We start from the raw sequence: 21056 nt of genomic DNA, 5'->3' as shown, positions 1-21056 counted from the left end.
AAACCCAGGAAGTCCTCAGCGAGTTATGGTCTGTTTAGGGTTTGGTGCATCAATATCCAATTCGCCACTCTTAGTTAAACATACTGCATGCAGGCGCGGATCCAGAGGGGGGTGCACCCGCCGCACGCCCCCCCTAATCTTCCATGAACAACAATTTTTGTTGCCTAGAGATTCGTGCCTATGGCACTCGCTCTAGTGGCTGCGCCCCCCCCCCCCCCTTTCCAATGATGTTCCATGTGCAGTAAATATCAAGTTGCTGGGTTAAAAGTTAGTCTACAAGGCAATTGGACAGGTCCTGTCATCAGTTAAAATGGACAGAACTTCAGAAAAAAGCCATTCATCCATACAACTGCTTATCCTAGTCAGGGTCACATATACTGCTGTTTTCTTTGTTTTTGAAAATAAGATTACAATTCTTTTTTAATTGGTTATATGGTTAAAAAAATACCTACATTGTTTCAGTTACCAAGACGTGTATCATTTGCATGTGACCTAAAACATCAATTCTCCTCACCTCCCATTTTAGCACTCTTACATGTAGACCTTCCTGTTAACTGTATTTTAATACAACAATAGCATGAGAGAGAAATATCCTGAGAAGCAACATATACCATATAATTGTTCTCTGCGCTATGAACATGTCACCAAACCTTTTTTAAACAGAAAAATCAGCCTGGGTTCTGTTAATCTTGTGTAGTCATCTTTATTGGAAAATTAAATGCATTGACTCTGTATAAATAGCATGGCAGCAGGGGCTATATACAAAGCATCTTAATAAACTGTACATGAGACAGGCAGACAGACAGTTCAATAATGAAGCGAGGGGACATCAAGTCAACCAGAAGCAGTAAAGTATATTATGATGAACAGAGGCCATAATGCATTATTTCAGATGGACACATTGGCAAAAATGCACTCACACTTAATAAATAATCCATCAGAGGGCGTCTCCCGGATTATGTATTCCAAGGATTTGCTACAGTATCAAGATTTCCACATACTGCAAACAAGAACCTTCCAAGGACACGTGGACAAATTCCTTTGTGAATTCATAATTACTCTTATGATTCTCTAGTCCAATGTTTCCCAGCCCGGTCCGCAGGGCCTTAAGATAGGGAGCAAAAATGTGGACTGTCTGGCAGGGAGCAAAAACATTGACCATCTGTGGGTGTCCGAGGACTGGGTCGGGAAACACTGCTCTTGTCCAAGATCTCTTTTAAAAAGAAATGTTTGCCTTTACTGTGTTGATAGTTTGCTGATTATTATTGTTGTGTTTTTTCAAGGAATGAAAAGTAGCACAGTTTGGAAAAATGTTTCAGGTGTCAACTGAAAGGATCTCATTAGAAAACGTCGATAGAAAATATAGCATTAATAAAAAAATGATTGCAAAACTCATTTGAGCCACATTTTTTATAGATTAATGAGCAAAATGGAAGAATAGATTGTTTTCTTATGTCTTCCTGTTACACTGCAGATGGTCACATGGTGAATGACCGACTTGTTCCATTTACTTGTGTCAAAGTACAAATGCACCCAAATAAGAAAAAACGCATTGAGACATTTCAGGGGATGCAAGTCTGCTTTGTCAAGGGACCCATCAGTCCTATCTTGGGAATGTCTCTTCTGGAAAAAGGTGCAGTGCCAAAACCAAAGGTCCCCACTGACCCTCCCTTCTTCATCACCACCTCACCGCCCAAGCTGGGGCGACACATGGACATCTCTTGGACAGAGACGGTTAGGCCTAAGTGGCAGCTAAAGCAAGGGTTAGAATGAAGCTGAGGTTCATAACTGTACAAAATGACTTCTATTTTATATTTACACTTGTCAGCCAAGTTTATATAGGGTGAACTCTATAAATGGACCATCTTTGCTTGCCTGGTGCGTCGTTCTAGATGACTTACCGCAAAGCCAACATTACATATCCTCCTCAAGAGTTGGAACTTGCGAAGAGCAGAGACTGAAACAAACAGCATTAACCATCAGGTCGAGTATTCCAACCAATCCACTACAAATTATCGTCATAGCTTTCAGAAATCTCTGTAGTCTTATCCACCCCTTGCCTGCTCTGTAAGTGAGACCACCATCATGCCTCACATGTCTCAGAAAATAGGTCTTCTAAGGGCACACAAAGCAGCAGGATACCCTGAAGATAAGATTGCCTTGTTGAGTCCCTTAATACAGCAAGACGGAGGAGAACATTGCAGAGTTTAACTTTACAAATATCAGGAGAAGGTGCTCAACTAGGGGCAGCTGAAAAGCCGCCCACACAAAACCACTTCCCCATTACTCCAGTCACCTGTTTGCAAAGGCACTGCTGGGCGAAGCATTGAAGGAAGTTTGAGTAATCAATTAAAATAATACCAAATGTTTATAGCGCTAAAACATCTCCCAGCACCTGAGGTCTGGCTAGAGAGCAGAAAAAGCCAGAATCAAGACTGGGGGTTTATGCTCCTGTCTGCTGGCCACAGATCAGTGCCCAGGTCAAATATTTGGCAGAGAGCAAAGGTTATTGCCATACTTAAACCTGAAAAAGATTCAAAGCTCCTGTCCAATGTAAAATTCTTGAGCACCTCTACTCCATTGCAGAATATTGGCTGCAGCAGAACTCAATGTAGACTAGACTGGTTATTATGAGCCCTAAAAGTCTCACATGTTCATATGAGAAACCTCAGAATCCAAAGACCATCCTGCCTAAATATAGTGTGGAACCTAAGCAAGACAAACCAAGATCAAGTCATGGAAGAAGCTGATCTCTTGCAGGCACAACCTGGGCCACTGTTCCCTGCTACCCTCTGGATTTCAGCTCAGATAATTCCACTCGTATGACAACATGCCCGCAGAGAAGGCATCCAGTTGACTGTCACCATGTACTTTATCAGTGTGACTCTGCACTCCGTTCACACCCACCGCGATTTTCCACCTTCCAACAAAACAGTGAACTGCTTTAGGACCATGTCCCACCAACCTTGTAGCAATTATTTTAACGCCTCTTTGTAGATGTGAAATAGAACAGTCTATGCAACAAATACCAGAGGCCTGTGTGGCCTGCAGATTCAGTGGACGTCCGCTCATCCCAAGTACAGCCAGACTGGAAACTTGGCTCAGGAACTTTGCATTTGGTAAATTAAAAAGTATAGCCCAACTGCAATTATAATCTGAGACACATTTTTCATAAATATATACAAATCTCAATATACATGCATCTTCAAGAAATGAGCCGGCTACATGACATAGTTAGAATTATTATTTTTTTAAATATGGCAATACTCCGTATTAATCTCAAGTCTGTGTCATCAGTAAACAGAGCATACTCAATGCACAGTTTATCAGAAGTACTGCATGTAGTATTCCCTGTCCAGACTAACATGCAGTCAGGGGAGTATAAATGTCTTTGTTACCAAGGAAACGGCTCCAAATGACTTGAGGGCGCTTAATATTTAACGGTGGGGTTTTCTTTACCATTAACCCCCTGTCCTCTAACGAGAACTGACAGGAGTGCAAATGCAAATGAGTGTACACACACGTACACACATACACATACACACACTCGCGCGCAAACATGCACACACACACACACGTTTGTATCCATATCTCTGTGGGGACCGTCCATTTGTTTCTAAGAGAAATTCCAACAATGACAACCTTAACCCCTGCCCAGCCCAAACCTTAACCATAATTAACCAAAGACTTTTGACATTTTTAGTTTTTTGATTGCAGTCACAGATTTTTATAAAACTGAATATCCCCTTGTGGGGACTGAAAAATGCACCCAGCAACGTCAAAATAACAGGTTTTTATCACATTGTGGGAAGCAAATGTCCCCACAATGTAATATATACGTAACCATACTTAAACACACACAGGCACACACACACATTTAGGAGCATGTGCAGATAACACAGACTGACACAGCGCTCCAGCTCTCTCCTTCTCACACCTCATACTTTCTGTTCCTGCTCCATGTCCATGATTTTTCTTCTTCTTTTTGCACAATCTCAAAAAAAAATAAAAAATTACACCCAGGTCTTCACAGCTTTTTAATTTCCTATAACACACATAATTACTGCAGATCAGTATAATCGGACGATTCTTCCAAATGAAAGTTTGCACAGAACGAATTCAGGTAGTGTGAAGGTAATCGGGTTGGAATCGTTTTAAACATTTCTACTACACTCAGCAATGCATTTACTTAAAAGCAGGAAATCTCAGCTCTGTTCCTGTCAGGCTTTCAAGTGCCCTTTAAAGAGTTAAATGGAGGAGACAGCAAAACTCATTCAATCTGAGAAATAATTAGTTCAGCTGAGTGCTTAAGTGATTAGGTAGAATGGAAATGTGTCTGTTGGGAAGAAAGTTGAAAAGGTCTGCTTTAAACGATCCTTTTAAAAAGATAACAGAATAGATTTAATTAAGAATGATATTCCTGTCTCTCTAATTATTCCTCTTTATCTATTTGTGCAGACTGAATTGTATGCGAACATGTTTTGCAAAATCCTCCACAAAAAAAAACTTTGTGTTGTTCGGTCACTTAACAGTCATTTGACTATAAAAGCAGCACAGGTGCATGAGTCAGACACTGCAGTAGGCCTCACTGCCTGATGTCTGAATGTAGATGCTAAGTGAATTACAGTAAGACATCACTGTAACCTTTAAGAAGCGGTGACCTCTGCTCCAGTGGAGTTGAAGTCACTTCCAGCCAATGAGTGTTGAGAGAAAGCTGCCAGATGCTGACGAGTTACAGTGCCACAGCTGGGCTCGGAAACCAGCCTGTGAACGAGTAAAGGAGCTCACTGGATTACGGACACCCATCTGTCCCCTGTCCCCACTGGATTACGGACACCCATCTGTCCCCTGTCCCCACTGGATTACGGACACCCATCTGTCCCCTGTCCCCACTGTGGAGCTAAAGCAGGCTATCTGAGACACATTTGGCATCATCTTTGCTTTCAGCCACACCAGTGCAAAAAATCTGTTCTGTCCCATTGCTAACACTGCAGGAAAATAATGAAAGAATAATTACACTCTTTTCCAGTGACCTTTTGCAAAATATGCAAATGTCGGTCTTACACGCATGATACCAAGGAGGAAAAGTAGATGAGGAGAGGAATGGTTCTAATGTATATTTCAGGCTTACATTAATCGTTATATAGAGCACTTGGCTTTCAGATGTCTTGCTGTAGCCCTTCTCCCAACAGTGAAGAGCTTAATGTCTCTCTGGCTCCCCCTACAGGGCCACATTGAAGTCAGTGACCAGGAACTCGATGTGGTCCCTCTCTTTGGTCTTGAAGGCCTCGGCGATGAGCCGCGCAGCCTCCTGGTGCTCCAGCCCCCTCAGGGACACGCCGTTCACCTCCAGGATTACCTGACCCACTTGCAGCTGCCCGCAGTTGTAAGCAGAGCCGCCCTTCTGTGGTGGATACGGGCAGGCGGGCGGGTGGGTGGTCAGGACCAAGCAGGGAAAGAGGGACAGGATAGGAGGAAGGGAGTGGAACAAGAGAGAGACGGGGTGGGAGAGCATGAAAAGGAGAAAGAACATTAATATCACAGCCCTTGGTAGGTTAATAGCCATTATCTTAGCCTTTATAGGGGTTTGTAAATGACATCGGAGAGTTAGGAAGAGTATGGAAAACAGGAAACAAAGAGCAAAAGACAGACCATTGTTCATGATTCATAGCAACATGCGGGTTTAATATGTAGCACCCACCTTCATTACACCTAAACTGAGCAAAGATCAAAAGCCTATGAGATAGAAACCCCCCCCCCCAGAATCGGAGTCTCATATTTCATCTTATTTAGATTCATATACATGCAGGAATGTGCAATATAACCTCAAAAATCAATTTATATTTTTCCCTTAGGTGAATTTTACCATCATACTGCAGTTCTCCACATATCCGGTCTCAAACCTGGCAGTAAATTGGGGGGGTTCTTTTCATGTTTTGGAGTAGACCAGGTATGATGTGGGAAGGTTTAATAATGAACAGCTTAAAAGAGAATGTGGCGTTCCTTTGCAGGACAGGTTCAGGGTTTATAATTGGACAAGCAAGAAGCATTTGGTTAAAGAATCCCTTAAACGTCACAGTTAAAATTAAAACAACTAGACAGGGATCTTTATAGCACATATAAGAAGTTCCTGCATTTCAGGTATCAAAGGTGCTTACCTATAATAGTGTGTATATATATATATATATATATATATATATATATATATATATATATATATATATATATATATATATATATATATATATATATATATATATATATATATATATATATACACACTTTATTCATCCCCTTGGGGAAATTGTCTTTTCTCCTGAACCATGTTGCTCTCCATGAGACCACAGACACATACAGTATACAGGAGAAAGCAGTTTTGGAACCACAGACACATATACAGGAGAGAGCAGGTTTGGAACCACAGACACATATACAGGAGAGAGCAGGTTTGGAACCACAGAAACATATACAGGAGAGAGCAGGTTCGGAACCACAGAAACATATACAGGAGAGAGCAGGTTCAGAACCACAGACACATATACAGGAGAGAGCAGGTTCAGAACCACAGACACATATACAGGAGAGAGCAGGTTTAGAACCACAGACACATATACAGGAGAGAGCAGGTTTGGAACCACAGAAACATATACAGGAGAGAGCAGGTTTAGAACCACAGACACATATACAGGACAGAGCAGGTTTAGAACCACAGACACATATACAGGACAGAGCAGGTTTAGAACCACAGACACATATACAGGAGAGAGCAGGTTTGGAACCACAGGAACATATACAGGAGAGAGCAGGTTTGGAACCACAGAAACATATACAGGAGAGAGCAGGTTTAGAGGAGTCAGAGCGCAGGGTCAGCCAACATGCAGCATCCCTGGGGCAACTGGGGTTAAGGGCGTCGCTCAAGGGTCCAATGGCGGCATCAATCTGCCAAAAGTCCCAATCTGCACAGCCAGACACCACTCTAAAAGAAGACTAACAAAATCAACTCTATAACACACTGCAATTAGTGGGTTGTGTTTAGTATGAGGACCTTGATCAGAAGCTGGGCATTTGTCAGTATACCATCCTTTCTGCTGTAGGCTTGTGCAACATTTGCGAGGGATTTATAAGGCTGGATGTCATGGAAGCAATTTCCACAAAGTTAAGTGCAGAAACCGTGGATTAAACTCAATAAAATAAATTCTATTGCAATGTGCCTTTTCAAAGAGCGTCCATAAAAATGAAACGTATGATGATCTCCTCCGATGAGTGAGTCTAATGAAAAGAAGAATCATGATAATGAGAACGGCCCAATAAATCCTTCAGTAATAGTAATATAATTTTAATTATCGGGAACGTGCTGAGTGACAGTCGGACCTCTGTCCAGACCACAGTGATCAGACTTTCTGGGGCTTCAGTGATGTGAAGTTCTGTTACAGACATTCTGCATGAATAACTGAAGGAAATCAGCAAAGGAAACTGCCAGGAACAATGAGAGGCAGTGCATCTCATCAGCGGACGTGTCTGGTGTCGCATTTCATAAGCATCACCAAGAAGATACATCTATGCCACAGTCTATTCTCATTGCTTCTTTGTGATCTACCCACTAACACCCACACTTGAAACCCTACACAGGAAACAGACGCTCCCTTTCAACCTGCTGTGCTTCTTTGCTTGTGCCACATGCATCCCAAAGAACACATATCATTAACAGGTGCAGTCTTAAGTAATCATTTATATAAACATTACAGTACATACATTGGAGGCAGAAAATAAACAATAAATACTACCCTGATTCGATAAAATATTTCATTTCCTGTTCTCAGCCTTCAGACTAAATCTTCTTCACACAGAAGGGTTTATAAGAAGAAGAAGTTGGCAAAGGGAATCTGTTCTCATATCTGTAATGTCAGATGCCATCTCATATTGAATCATTGCTGAATGACCAAACAATGACTTCTTACTCTATTTCCCCAAATGTTGATTAATCTGCTTTACCTGGTATTAACATGCCATAAATTCAAGTTTCAAAAAGATGTAATGACTCACAACTATATTTTGTCTGAATTTTGCCTGGCTAAGTCTCAGTGGCTGAGCAGCTTCAGGACCCTCCGTCCGGCATGTGATCTCTCCCCCGAAAGACTGTAGAGATCCATCACACGTCGTTTATGTCTGAAACAGGTACTTCAAAGAGTCAACTGTGGTTATCGAGTGATTTTCACTGGCTTTGCACAGAGAACATTATTTTTACTTGCATCCAACCAGATCTGCTTCCTGAGGTAAGGATCAGTGAAAGGTTCGAGGAAGAGGGCATGAAAACCCAGGGCCTCATTCTTGTAAATGTCAACCAGGGGGTTAGGGTTAAGGGTTAGGCCACAGGAACAGAAAAATAACCCCACAGAGCTGGACAGATTGCCCCCAGGCTGTGCCGGGCGGCATGGCGCGGGCCTGAATCCTGCACACGGAGACTGACCTGTATGGTGACGATACGAGGCAGTGGCTGGCGGGTGTTGGCGCCGCCTTCGATGGCGATTCCCAGCGTGCTGGCGCTCCGGGTCACACGGACCAGAGAGGAGCTCAGCTCTAGTGTCCCCATCTACAGGAACGGAGAGAAACAAGCAGGAAGCAACATGGTTGGAGAGGGGAATACGGGACAGATGTGATGGCAGTAATGGTGAGCATGTGTTTGAACACTGGCCCAGTGGACAGCCCTGAGCACTCCAGTGAAGTCTACAAGCACCCCACTGGGCACCCCAGTGAAAGCACCCCACTGGGCACCCCAGTGAAAACACCCCACTGGGCACCCCAGTCCCCTGATGTCAACGACATTAACCTGCAGTCCTTGAACACATAAAGCCGCCATCTTGGCGCCATTCCTCACTGCATCGTGATGATGAGCTTTGACTAGCAAGGCCGACTCACAACTGCAGCAAACGCCAGTGGCTACGCTTTACCTGCCTACAGTACTGTGCAAAAGTCTTAGTTAGTCAAACGAAATGTTTAAAACAATTTTTCTGGGTAGTAAATATATATTTTCCCAGAACAAAAAAATACAATTTAACATTAGAATGCATTCATATGAAGAGCAACACAATAGAAATTAACAGTAATTTCTTCTTTTCTCCAAAAAGTCATTGATATCTGGTTGGATGGCTAGACGAACACCGCTTCAGTCCCCCAATCTCTCCTCAGGGGAACCGCAGCCATTTCCATGTATTTCTTAAACTTGATCACAAGCTCACTCAATTAATTAACTTAGTAGTATAAAAAGTCAGTGCGCTATTGATTTGCCATATGAGGCGTGCCAGTGGTCAAGTTAGTTGATGTATTGGATGGTTGCTGTGAAAACTGGGGTGACTTTAGCGGAAGTTTTGAAATAGCTAAGCTGACGCATTTTGACGGACAAAACAACAAAGTTTTTCACCAACATGGAGCTGTTTATTTGTTCATAAAAAAACAGTCATGACTTTGAAGACGTGTGATAAAAATGTACAGGTTTTAAACTGCATGATGTGTATAATGGCCCCCTGCAGAGAAAACCAGACTGACCAACTTGTTGGTTAAGTTGGTTAAGCTGGTTGATCAACTTATGATAGGCCAACTTAAGGTATGTTTTCCCATGATGTTTTGATGGTTTAGCTGGGCATACTAGCTTATGATGGTCAATCAAACTGGTTTAACTGCTCATACCTGCATGACCAGCTTGGTAGGCTGGCCACACTAGCTGGTGACCCACCCCAGCTAAACCATCAAAGAACAGCAAGAGCTGGGGCATGACCATCAAAGACCATCTTAGATCAGCCAGATCAGCTGGTTTTGAGCTGTTTTTTCAGCAGGGGGTGATAGGACACCCCAGAGACCATGACTGACACACATTCTGCTCTCGGACTAAATAAGTGAAGAACATCAGCTGTGTAGCTTCCTCCCCTGCAAACGGGAGCGCATGTTTTCCCTGTGCTGGGGGCTAACGTGCCACACGCCAGACCGCTCTCACCGACTGGGTCTCGGCCTCCGTCCCCAGCCCCTTGACTCGCTGCGGCTCATGGGATGGCCGTGCCTTGCCAGGCCGGGGGCTGCTCTCCTTGCTCAGGCCTCCAGATTCGGCGATGTCAACCCCGCTGTCCTCACTCAGGGTCTGACCGCTGCCCGACAGCTGCGAGAGGGCGGCCCCTACAGCGGCCACAAAGCGCGTGATCATCGTACCCTCACTGGGGGTCTAACCGCTGCTCCAGCCCCCAGGGGACTTACCCACTGCACCCTCACCTCGCGTTTGTGGGACCGGCTGAGCCCCACTGGTGCCCGGCTCCATGCCGGGCCGGTGCACGTCCACCATGATGAAGCGTGGTTTGGAGGCGGGAGATGTGGACGGTGGCTTACTGGGGCTGGACTGTGGTGCAGTCGAGGCAGAGCCTGGCAGTCCAGACGAAGGGCTAGCAGGCACGGGGTTGCCCTTGGTGGGGGCCTCTGGGCAGGCAAAGGTCTTGAGGGGCTGCCGATTCCTCAGGGTCTGCCGAGGGGACGCTTCCTTCTCAGGAAAAGGGTGGCTGCACTCTGCGGAACTGCCAGCAGAGGGTGCCGTACAGAACAGTGCTGACTGGGAAGATGCTGAGGAGGGCCGCTGGGGCTGAGCCCGCTGGGTGGTGCGCTTTGATAGTGTCGGGGGAGGGGGTGGCTTGAAGGACGGAGGGGAATCAATGGTGGGCTGCACGTTATCCTGGAGAGAAGGAGACAGGCATGAACAGTGGCACCCATTCACTGCTTAACCCCAGAACCGTAAAGTGTCAGAACCGATCAGAACCACAGCAAGACAAAAAACTGCTATAGTTTTATTTATTATTTCAGTGAGATGATTTGTTATTCAGTTCAATAAAAAAATCACAGGTAAGGATTTGTGTACATGCTGAGTTTTTATTAACATTTCATCCACAGTGAATCGCAAAAGTCATGAACACAGTCAAATGCACACAGATGTGCAGATGTAAGAGGAATCAATGTGTGGATAAATTAAATAAAGTTCTTCATAAAGCATGCAGACAAAAATAACTGCAGGGTTATTATCTAGATATTGTATCCCCTACAGAAATTCACATCCACTGCTACAGTAATACAATAGTAATACAATATTAATTTCCACTAAGACCATACAAAGTGTCAAAAGTATCCATTGGATATTTTTTATGATGTCATTGAGAAAGACATGTTTACCAAAAGTTCATATCAAGTTTCAAGCATCACAGTTATATTTTTCCTTTAGAACATTTCCAGTCATTACTGTCTTTTCATGTCAAAAGTACATTTAAAATGTGGATTATCCCGATAGACTTCCAGAATTATGATAGCATCAGCAATTTAGACTCAAACTCATAAGCAATAACTCAGCTATTACAGACACTGATGTGTTTATAAGGATGTTTTCAAGACTCATCTGTCCCACAGTAAACAAACATGTAATGACAAACAACAAATTTCAATTTATCCTTCTTTGTATTAACATCAGGCTTTTCTAAAAATATCTGGAGAAAACCCAGTGAAGTAATGCATTATTTACTGATCACTGAACTACACATTCACAGTGACCAGAATGTATAGTATATAACATTATCACTAATTTAAATGTGATTATATTCCAGCAGTCCTTCATTCCCATAACAGAGACTCCTTGCACTTGAACTTTGGTGTTAGCGTGACAGATGGGGACCAGGGCACCATGGCCTCTGCCCACAGCTCTGGAAAGGTACAAAGCAGAGTTTTTTGCAGCCCCCCGCCAAACCCCACACTGGCCTGTTCCCTCCTCCACCAAAAGCACAGTGCCTTCCTCTAGCAAGCAGGACAATCTGTGGACTTCACACTTGGTGACAAACCATGACTCTGGGGCTCACCAGAGAGATGTCCGGCAGGGCGTTGTGACTCTCTGACAGGGCCTCGCTGCTGCCGTGCAGCCTGCTGCAGGTCTGGGGGGAACACGAAGGGGATGCAGAGGCGTGAGGACAGCCTCCTGTGTTCACAGGGCTACTGAACACGCAACTGTGTACTAAGAGAATACACTAGCGGCCAAAATTGTGGAAATGCTTCCAATTATTCGAGATTGCAGAACTTTATTCAACTCTTGCCCCAGTGTATGATATTTGTAACGTTCTTTGTTTATAAACAGTACTGTCAATATTAGTGTAGTACTTTTTAAAGCGTAATGCCAAAAATGTTAGGTGTTTCTACAATTTTGGCCACTAGTATAAGGGCTGTGAGCAGTAGTGGAGTGTACCACCACTCAAACACATTTATATGGAGGCCCCTGAGGTTGGGGGGCACACTGAGGAATGGGGCCCCTGAGGTTTGAGGGCACACTGAGGAATGGGGCCCCTGAGGTTTGGGGGCACACAGAGGAATGGGGCCTCGAGATTTTGAGGCACACTGAGGAATGGGGCCCCTGAGGTTTGGGGGCACACTGGGGAATGAGGCCCCTGAGGTTTGGGGGCACACTGAGGAATGGGGCCCCTGAGGTTTGGGGGCACACTGGAGAATGGGGCCTCTGAGGTTTGGGGGCACACTGGGGAATGGGGCCCCTGAGGTTTGGGGGCACACTGAGGAATGGGGCCCCTGAGGTTTGGGGGCACACTGGGCAGGGGATTCTTTGAGTGACCCCCCCCCCACCCCCCTCCACCAACCCCAAAACAAAAACACCACCCTTGACTGTGAGAGTAAATATCAAAGATGAATATTATCAAAAATGACTGACATATAATCTATAATATAATAACAATTATGATAAATAAGTGATTGAATTGTCTGCATTTCTGCACATTACAGTGTGAATTTGTACACTGGCCTCACACACCCTCCCTAGGGAAACAGCCCCCACATATATGCAACAAACTGAGTAGAGAATTCAAACGGCCACCTCAGATCTCATTAAAGCTCAATGAAATGAAACAGGCTCATGAATTGAATTGAATTATTCGTTCTCTAGAACCGTGAGCTGCACATGGATGTGCCTTGGAAAGGGACACCCCGCCCACCACAGAGCCGTGATGACGTCATGATGGGCTGTGACACCAAAAGAAGGCTTATTGCCTGCCAAGTTAAAAATGCTACACTCAATGAATATGTGGTGTGTGAGTTAGATAAAGTTAGACCTGGGAGTACTATCACATACTACTCTACTACTACTATCACACATATGTTGCACACAAGACAGACTGCCTGCCGCCTACTCAGGATTTGAGCCACAAGCTGTTCTCAAGGAAAATATTTTAGTTGTCAGTAAACATCCCTCCCTACTTTTCCTAGTTTAAGGTCATGGGGGAACCTGGAGCTTCTCTTAACATCCCCTGAAGCTTTTATGATAAGACGTAAGGGTAAGATAAGGATTAGGCATGCAGCAAAACACTAACAGTGACACAGAGGTAAACAGGTTGGCATTTATATATCATTGTTGTCCAATGAAAACTGCATATGTCCATTTTTGATGATGGAGACTTTTTACTATAGATGGAATACGCCCATTCTCTTCTGTCTACTGATAGCATTTGCCATCTAATTGACCAAAGAAAAGATGTTTTATCAATTTAATTTTTATCAATTTAATTAGTATTTATGTTTATGCTAGTTTACATTGCTTTAATAAGTTCAGCACAATTATTCGACCTATTACAGTTTCATGTTGTTAATATATAAAATCATAAATGCACCACTTTTACTCAGTTAAATTATTTCTGTGGTATATGGATTTAATCAGTGTGCCTACATTCAGAGTAAACTGAAATATTTATATATATAAATATATATAGTATAACCCTATTGTGGGTTATATAGCTTAATCAGGATAGGTAACAATATGCTAAATGTCGCACAGTGATCCCATTAACATCGTGCTGCTGTTGAAACACATTGCATAGATGTTGGGGAATTGGGGAACCAGTACTGATAGCTGTCTCTGCAACATACATATGCCTTGCTGATGGATTTTCAAGCATAGCGGAGACATCGTGCCTGTGCACTGTAGTTATTATTTTAGCGCTCCTCCTGTGACACAGTGCGAGACAATAAAACAGAAATTTTGTCTATCACTGTACCTAAAATCACACATTCATTGCGCCACTGTAAGGTCAGATGATATTAGACCATAAACAAAATATTAGAGAAATAAGTTGCATTTGTCCAGTAATATTTAATAATTGCATTTGTCCAATAATAGACAAAAGTAACAAGGAACAAGCCCATTTAAATTTCTGTACTTTTTAATTGTAATTTAATTTGAAAAGGTAATTATAGTTACATTACTCATTACCGCCAAAAGTAGTGGAATCACAGTAATATGTGGAATTTCAAGTATTGAAATTACAGTGATGTGTGGAATTATAAATATTGGAATTACAGTAACTGCTCATTACATTGTTTTGGGTTTTTGGCAGTTTTTTGGGAAAACTTGTGAAAATGTTTTTTCCATATTCCAGAAAGACTGAATTTTTGGGAATTGTGTTTTTCAGATAACAGTCACAATATTAAACTGGGTAACACTTTATTTGGAAATTCTGCCTACAGAGGGTTAACAGAGTAGTTGTAACATCTGAATAACTTAATTGAGATTCAGCAATTCAACTGTTTCACTGTGTCTGTGGATGTTTAACTATGGAGTATATGTAACGATTCATGAACATACCTACATATTCTTAGAATAATTCAACATGAATGCTCACTCAACCAATGTTATAAGAATTTTTGAATCTCAACTAAACGTTGTTCAGATGTTACAAACACTCTGTATGCCCTCTGTAGGCACACTATCCAAATAAAGTATTACCTTAAACTGAAGACCAACACAAAGAGATCCCAAAAAGCAATGGGCGAGCCAATGTGCTGAAGACCAGGACGCAGCTTGTTTTGATGGCTGACATACCCGCACTGAGCTGATGGTGCTGGACTTCCTTAAGGTGGAGTGTGAACTCAGGCAGCCGCGGTAGGCCATTGTGGAGTAGGGGTTGGCGTTCAGGGAATCGGCTCCTGCTTGGCGAGCCTTTATTGCCTCGATCTCGTGGTATAGAACCAGCCCGTCAAAGCGCTCTAGGTCATGCGGAGCCACCAGGCTGCGCACCTCCGACATTAATGAGAACTAAGAGAAAAGGGGGGGGAACATGAGGGAGGTGGGTCACTGGAAGAGCAGGAGAACTGCCATTCTGATGTGAATTGTACCACTGAATTGATTTAACCATGACTGACTGAAACACTGCACTAGCTCCACACAGATATGTACTGAGAAGAGCTAAGAATCCACACTGTATGCACAGCTTGTCAGTAATGGGCAAATGAAGCTTCATGAACCATTTGCTGTATTTTTTGACCCATTCGATGGTGCTCTTGGTTTGCTTTGGAGCATGTTGAGCCCTTTTATGAACAGATAGCACCATCTAGGGGGGTCAGAAAATACAGCAAATGGTTCATGAAGCTTCATTAGCCCATCACTACTGTGCACCCTGTTCACAAGCTGAATAAACAGCGAGGTTGATGAGGATCACCTTGGCGTGAGTGGTGAGCAGCTCGAACAGGGCCATGACGAGCTGCTCCACCCCGATGTGGGCTTCCCGGTACTCCTCCAGGTAGTAGCTCAGTGTCTGCCTCTCTGGCTCCGTCAGCAGCAGGCGAGCCTGTTCCTCCAGCAAGGCCCGCGCCTGGTTCACCAGACTGCTCAGCGTCACCTGTGAGCCGGCCATGCCCTTGTAGAACATGGACTGGAGTAGTAGAGCATGATGAACACGCAAGAGGACAAGAGTGAGAGAGATTAGCAGGAGGCTCCAAGGGTACAGAGGATGCCCTTCCCTTTAACATTTTAATTTGTCAAGTTGTTCATAAATTTTGTTAATTTGCTAAGTACTATAAGGGAACCTAAATCGTTTAATTACAGTGTCTGAATAGTACAAGCTACATTCAGCTGAGCTGGATCTCTGACAATTGTTCAATTGGTAGAGTGCCTAAGTGATAATTACTCCTACCTGGGTGATCTGTAATAGAAATTAGTTAAATACAAGAGTATTTTTTGCCCAGGGGAGAGCCTGTGTAAGCTGCCAATTAGCTACTCAGCAGAAAGTTCATACGCAGTGGAATTTGAATGTAATCCAAGATTTTTTCAGCACTTGGGCAGATGAGGGACTATTCAGCCAACTTCTTCCCAGTTGCCTTTTCGTCACGTCAGGCGACCTCATCACCGCTGTCGTTACTACCCACCGGATGCCAGGAGAACGAGGCCAAGCCTTGGATACCTGCTCTGACTGTTCCTCTCCAGCCAAGCAGCCTTTTAATTAGACCCTTAATCAAACATAGCCCTTCAGAGTTATCTGCCAGGGACTCTGTGGAAAACAATCCCTCTGCATTACTGCAGAGGAAAAAAACCCATTCATGCCGGTTAAAGCTAGCGGGCCAAGGTCAAAACAACGGGTTTTCATTAAGTCAGGATATCGCCTTTCTGCCGGCTTATTTCCTTTGACATATTTCACTAATCTCCGGAGAAATAGCACTTCTATAAAACTCACTGTCCAGTCACTTGACTTGCTATTCAAAGAGGAGATTAAGCAGAAAGGAGATGTTAAGCACAGTGCTCAGAGGTAATGACAAGACTTTATCGTCTAGTTATGAATTGTGTTTAGTATCATCAAATGGAATTAGTAATATATCTTACAATCGAAACAAGACAAAAATATCTTGTACAAAATACAAAAATGCTTCCCATATTTTCGCAATGGTTTTGACAGAAAATAAATCTGAAGATGTATATGCAGTAGCATACTAAGTGCCTGAAAACATGGCTTAGTGAATGACAAGGCTGAAATGAAGCATAATCCAACGATAAAGGCTATATCGAGGACCAGCAGAGCAGGGGGACGTTAGGGAAAACAAGGGATTTACGGGAAAGACAGAGACACCTGCGGACTCTATTGGAAAATCAATACTTCATAAAAGTGCACAGAATGAACGCGACCTTGGGAAGTGGCACCTCGAGGTAAAAGGTTTGGCTGGATGCCCACCACACAGAACCACCAGATATTCTACCCAAAGCTCAACTACGTTATATTCTTCATGATCCAGGAGAACAGCGGTGTAATTTGGTCTTTAATGGTCTCCTTCCCGCGAAAATTATCTCACTGACTATCTCAAAAATGTCGGCCGTTTTCAACCCCCCCCCTTGCTGTTTCCACGGGATCCTGTTTTACCCTTAAGGGTTAAACCAGCACAATAATAAGCAGTCGAAAGACAATGGCCCTGCATTGCATTAGCATCTACAAGATTGCAGAGCCCTTCAGGGGGGGCCTGCTTCTGAAGACTGCCATTATAAGCCACTGCAAAGATACATTTTACTTTGCAGTTACTTTTATTTTCATTGTCAGCTACAGGCAAATAAGCAACGAAACATTTTCAATATCAATTTCTGGTGGAGAATATATGTATACAAAGGGGCCTTAGAACAAGGTTTTATTATGTATTATGTATTATGGTGGACATCTGCAGAAAAAAGCACCTGGATCTATTGACAATGCCAGTATTACATAATCAGTGGGGCTCAAAACTCCATCTGTTACTTACCATGTCAAAATAACATTTTTTTTTTGCTGATTTTGCTATTAATCCATCCATAACTTTTAAACTAAACACCCGATGTTTATACTAATATAAAATCATTTCTAACAATTGTTTTGCTAGTCAACAAAACAATATTCTCTCAGAAATGAACTCTGATGCATTAAAAGGAAACACTAACAGATATACAGCAGATATAAAGAATTATAAACAAGAAAAAAATATCATATATATATATATGAAAATAATATTTATATGTGTATATGTGTATGTATCTGTGTGTGTGCGTGTTTGATAGCCATGTAAGTGTGCGTGTGTCGGTCATGTATAGATTACATTGTGGGGACCAAAAGTCTCGTATTCTGTTTGGTTACTTATGGTTAAGGTTAGGGCTGGGTAGGGGTTAAAGTCGTCATTGCTGGGATTAGTGTTTTCCCCATAGAAATGAATGGAGAGTCCCCACAAAGATATAATTACAAACCTGTGTGTGTGTGTGTGTGTGTGTGGGGGGGGGGGGATGGGGGGGTTTGGGACAGTATAATAAATGACATTTGATTCATTCGAAGTTAATTTAATCCAAAATCAACAAATGCAGGGTACCTTTCAGCAAAGGTAGAAGCTGTGTGAAATGGTGGTAAATAATAGATCAACAAATAAAACATTATTATATATTATAATTATTATAAAAATATGTACAGGACCCACAGCACAGTGATACTGGGACAGGGCAGCCTGGATCTGCTTCACCAAACCTGCTCAGGAACCCATAGTTCAAAGAAAGTGATCATGGAACAAAAATCCTGATGCAAACAATCTGCAAGGCACTTCCTCAGCACGAATTCAATTCACATTGTAAATATTCTATCGTAAGCAGAAGTGAAAGTGACAGCTGTGGAACTGCCCTTCTGTAAGACTGGGGTTCAAAGGTGATTAATGGAGAGACACTTTCTTTCAATTAATTCTGTTGGACAGCTGATCACGCTTCGTCATGGATGAAAAATCGCTGCTGGCAGGCCAACACTCACCGTATTAATCTTATATTCTCTTTATTTATAAAGAGAAACTATAAAGTCAAAACATGGAATGGCTACTTCATCCAAGGCCAAAATTAACCTTAAAATCACGTTGCAACAAGCGCGAGGGGCCCTGACACGGTCGATGCTACTTAAACTGCATATTAGCTAAATTAAAAGACCAGACAGTTTTGCTGTTTGGTGCCATAGAGGGGGGGAGGGGGGAGTTAGGATGATTACAAGGGCCCCTGAGTGGCAGGGGCCGTAAAAAATTCTAACATAATTAGAGTGGTCAGGGTTTGGGGCCTAAAAGCACGAGTGGCACCCCTGGGTGGGGGAATCGTGGCTCAGTGAGCTAAGCCTGTCTGCTTGTAATCATAAGGTCACCAGTTCAAACCCAACCTCAGCACATCTGTGGGTCCTTGAGCAAGGCCCTTAACCCCCAGCTCCCCAACAGGTGGCTGCCCTTCGCAGACAGCTCACTCTACAAAGAGCAATTCAAGGGAGGCGTAGAGACAATTTCCCCAAGGGGATCAATAAAGTGTCTATTATTATTATAAAACATGAAGCCTATTCTATAATCCTCCCATCTTCCAAAACTGCTTGTCCCATTTATGGTCAAGAGGGGGTCCGGAACCTATGGGTGCAATGTGGAGAACAACCCAGGATGGGGCACCAACCAATCACAAGGCACACTCATACACCACATAGGCACACTCATACACCACATAGGCGCACTCATACACCACATAGGCGCACTCATACACCACATAGGCACACTCATACACCACATATACATACATGCACACACCTATGGGCAATTTAGAAACTCCAATTAGACCCAGCATGTTTTCGGACTGTGGGGGGAAACCAGAGTATCTGGAGGAAACCCCATGACAACACAGGTCCCAGGCAACAGTGCCAACCACTGCACAACCCCCCGATTCTGTAATATTATAGTAATTTTTCAACAAAACTAAGTTAACCCTACAGGACAGTTGTAGGTGTAATAAAAACACACACAGTTGATAACAAAATGCACACAATAAACAAACTCATCATGTATTACTTGGTTAACTGCTTAAAGTCAGTAATAATTGGTCTTTGAGGCAGAACAACATCCCCATGGTGTTATTTCGATAACAGCTGCACAGAGAGCGCTACTTAAACCGCTGACACTGCAACTCCACAGATTCTGGATTTGCGAGTGTTGATGCCAGATAGGAGGGCCTTTATTAAGAGGCTTTATAAATGCCAGTCGTGTTGTTCCTATGTCAGCTGCTGCAGTAGTGGAGGGATCATGCATTTTCGCCACTCAAGCCATCCACATGCATTCAGGGTGCGGCAAAGCCCATCTAAGGCAAGCAGTTTGTCACAGGCTGCAGAATGACGCATACACATTCACAGACAAGGGACAGTTTGAAGACGCCAGTTCGCCTAACTGTAAGTGTTTGGACAGAGGGAGGAAACGAATGTAATGTGGGAATAGCCCCCATTCTGTCCTGAATGACGAGACACATATGGCATCTTCCATTCATGCATATGCATATGGAAATGAAGTCATTTATTTCATGAATGTTCATTTTATAACTGTATAGTTTATATCAATCTGTAACTTAGAAAATGATATTGATTTTGTTAAAAAAAAATAAAAATAAAACAGGAGTCTTGCTGTTTTTGAGTATGTACCAGAAATCAATCAATCCATCCATCCATCCATCTTCAGACATGTATCGTGGTCAGTGTGCTGGGGGGGGGGGGGGCTACACCAGGCAGTATGGGCAACATACTGGATAGAATGTCAGTTCCAGCCATTCATCAAAAGACAGGAGCGATTTGTTGGGCTCGTGAAATTCGGCTGCCTGAAGAGATCCATCTGCCCCCAGGGGACAAACTAATGTCACCAGCCGACAACAAGGGTGACCACACCCACAGCTTGGTGACACTGGGATCCGTTCTGAACGAAGAACGTCCTTTGTTAACTTTACTCTCAGTCCGCATGTGGCTGTTCATTAAAATGTTAATATTTTTACCAGCTAAGTTGAGAAATTACATGTTCTGATCAGTTTCCTGTGCTTATCATGAATGGTCAGTTGTGGTACCTTACGTCCTGACAAATACAGGACTATAACTTTAGCCTGGATTAACTTAGACTAGAATCATGATGAAGAACGCACTGTAACTAAACATCTGTAATGCAATATATCATCTGATGAGAATATGATGTTACACAGACTGCAGTGGATAGAAAGATTCAGACTGGCAGTGTACAGTGACTCACTGTTCACAGCCAGTAATTTTACCCCGAATTGAGATTTTTACACCTTTAGCGCTGAGATGTTTCTTCGATTTCAGTCTTACCCGCCTACAGACTGTTATGTAATACTGTATGTGTCTGTCCCAGGGTTATGTGCAGTAAGGGAACATGCATGTCATTCCCTCCCCCTGTGCCCTGTTACCGATCCTCTAACTCTCACATGTCTTTTC

The 21056-nt window shown here is 43.1% G+C and overlaps 1 protein-coding gene across 2 annotated transcripts in view; it reads right to left on the bottom strand.

Moving 5' to 3' along the window:
• Window positions 1-687: 687 nt before the first annotated feature.
• Window positions 688-21056, bottom strand: part of whrnb (whirlin b) — a 75243-nt gene continuing 54874 nt past the window's right edge. The window contains exons 6-12 of one of the 2 annotated variants that reach the window (XM_023838564.2): window positions 15504-15716; window positions 14888-15100; window positions 11874-11945; window positions 10258-10708; window positions 9989-10164; window positions 8468-8590; window positions 688-5404 (exon numbers count right to left, since the gene is read on the bottom strand). In XM_023838564.2, the coding sequence (XP_023694332.1) occupies window positions 5222-5404; window positions 8468-8590; window positions 9989-10164; window positions 10258-10708; window positions 11874-11945; window positions 14888-15100; window positions 15504-15716 (1431 nt within the window). In that variant the 3' untranslated portion in view covers window positions 688-5221. Of the gene's footprint in view, window positions 5405-6372; window positions 8167-8467; window positions 8591-9988; window positions 10165-10257; window positions 10709-11873; window positions 11946-14887; window positions 15101-15503; window positions 15717-21056 lie in introns of those variants that run through there. The other variant, XM_023838565.2, reaches the window with a different exon arrangement.

The sequence above is a fragment of the Paramormyrops kingsleyae genome, chromosome 2 (genome assembly GCF_048594095.1).
Source record: "Paramormyrops kingsleyae isolate MSU_618 chromosome 2, PKINGS_0.4, whole genome shotgun sequence".
In the NCBI taxonomy this organism is placed as follows: domain Eukaryota; kingdom Metazoa; phylum Chordata; class Actinopteri; order Osteoglossiformes; family Mormyridae; genus Paramormyrops; species Paramormyrops kingsleyae.
The sequence above is the reverse complement of the archived record's forward strand: the minus strand, read 5'-3'. Positions and strand labels throughout refer to the sequence as shown.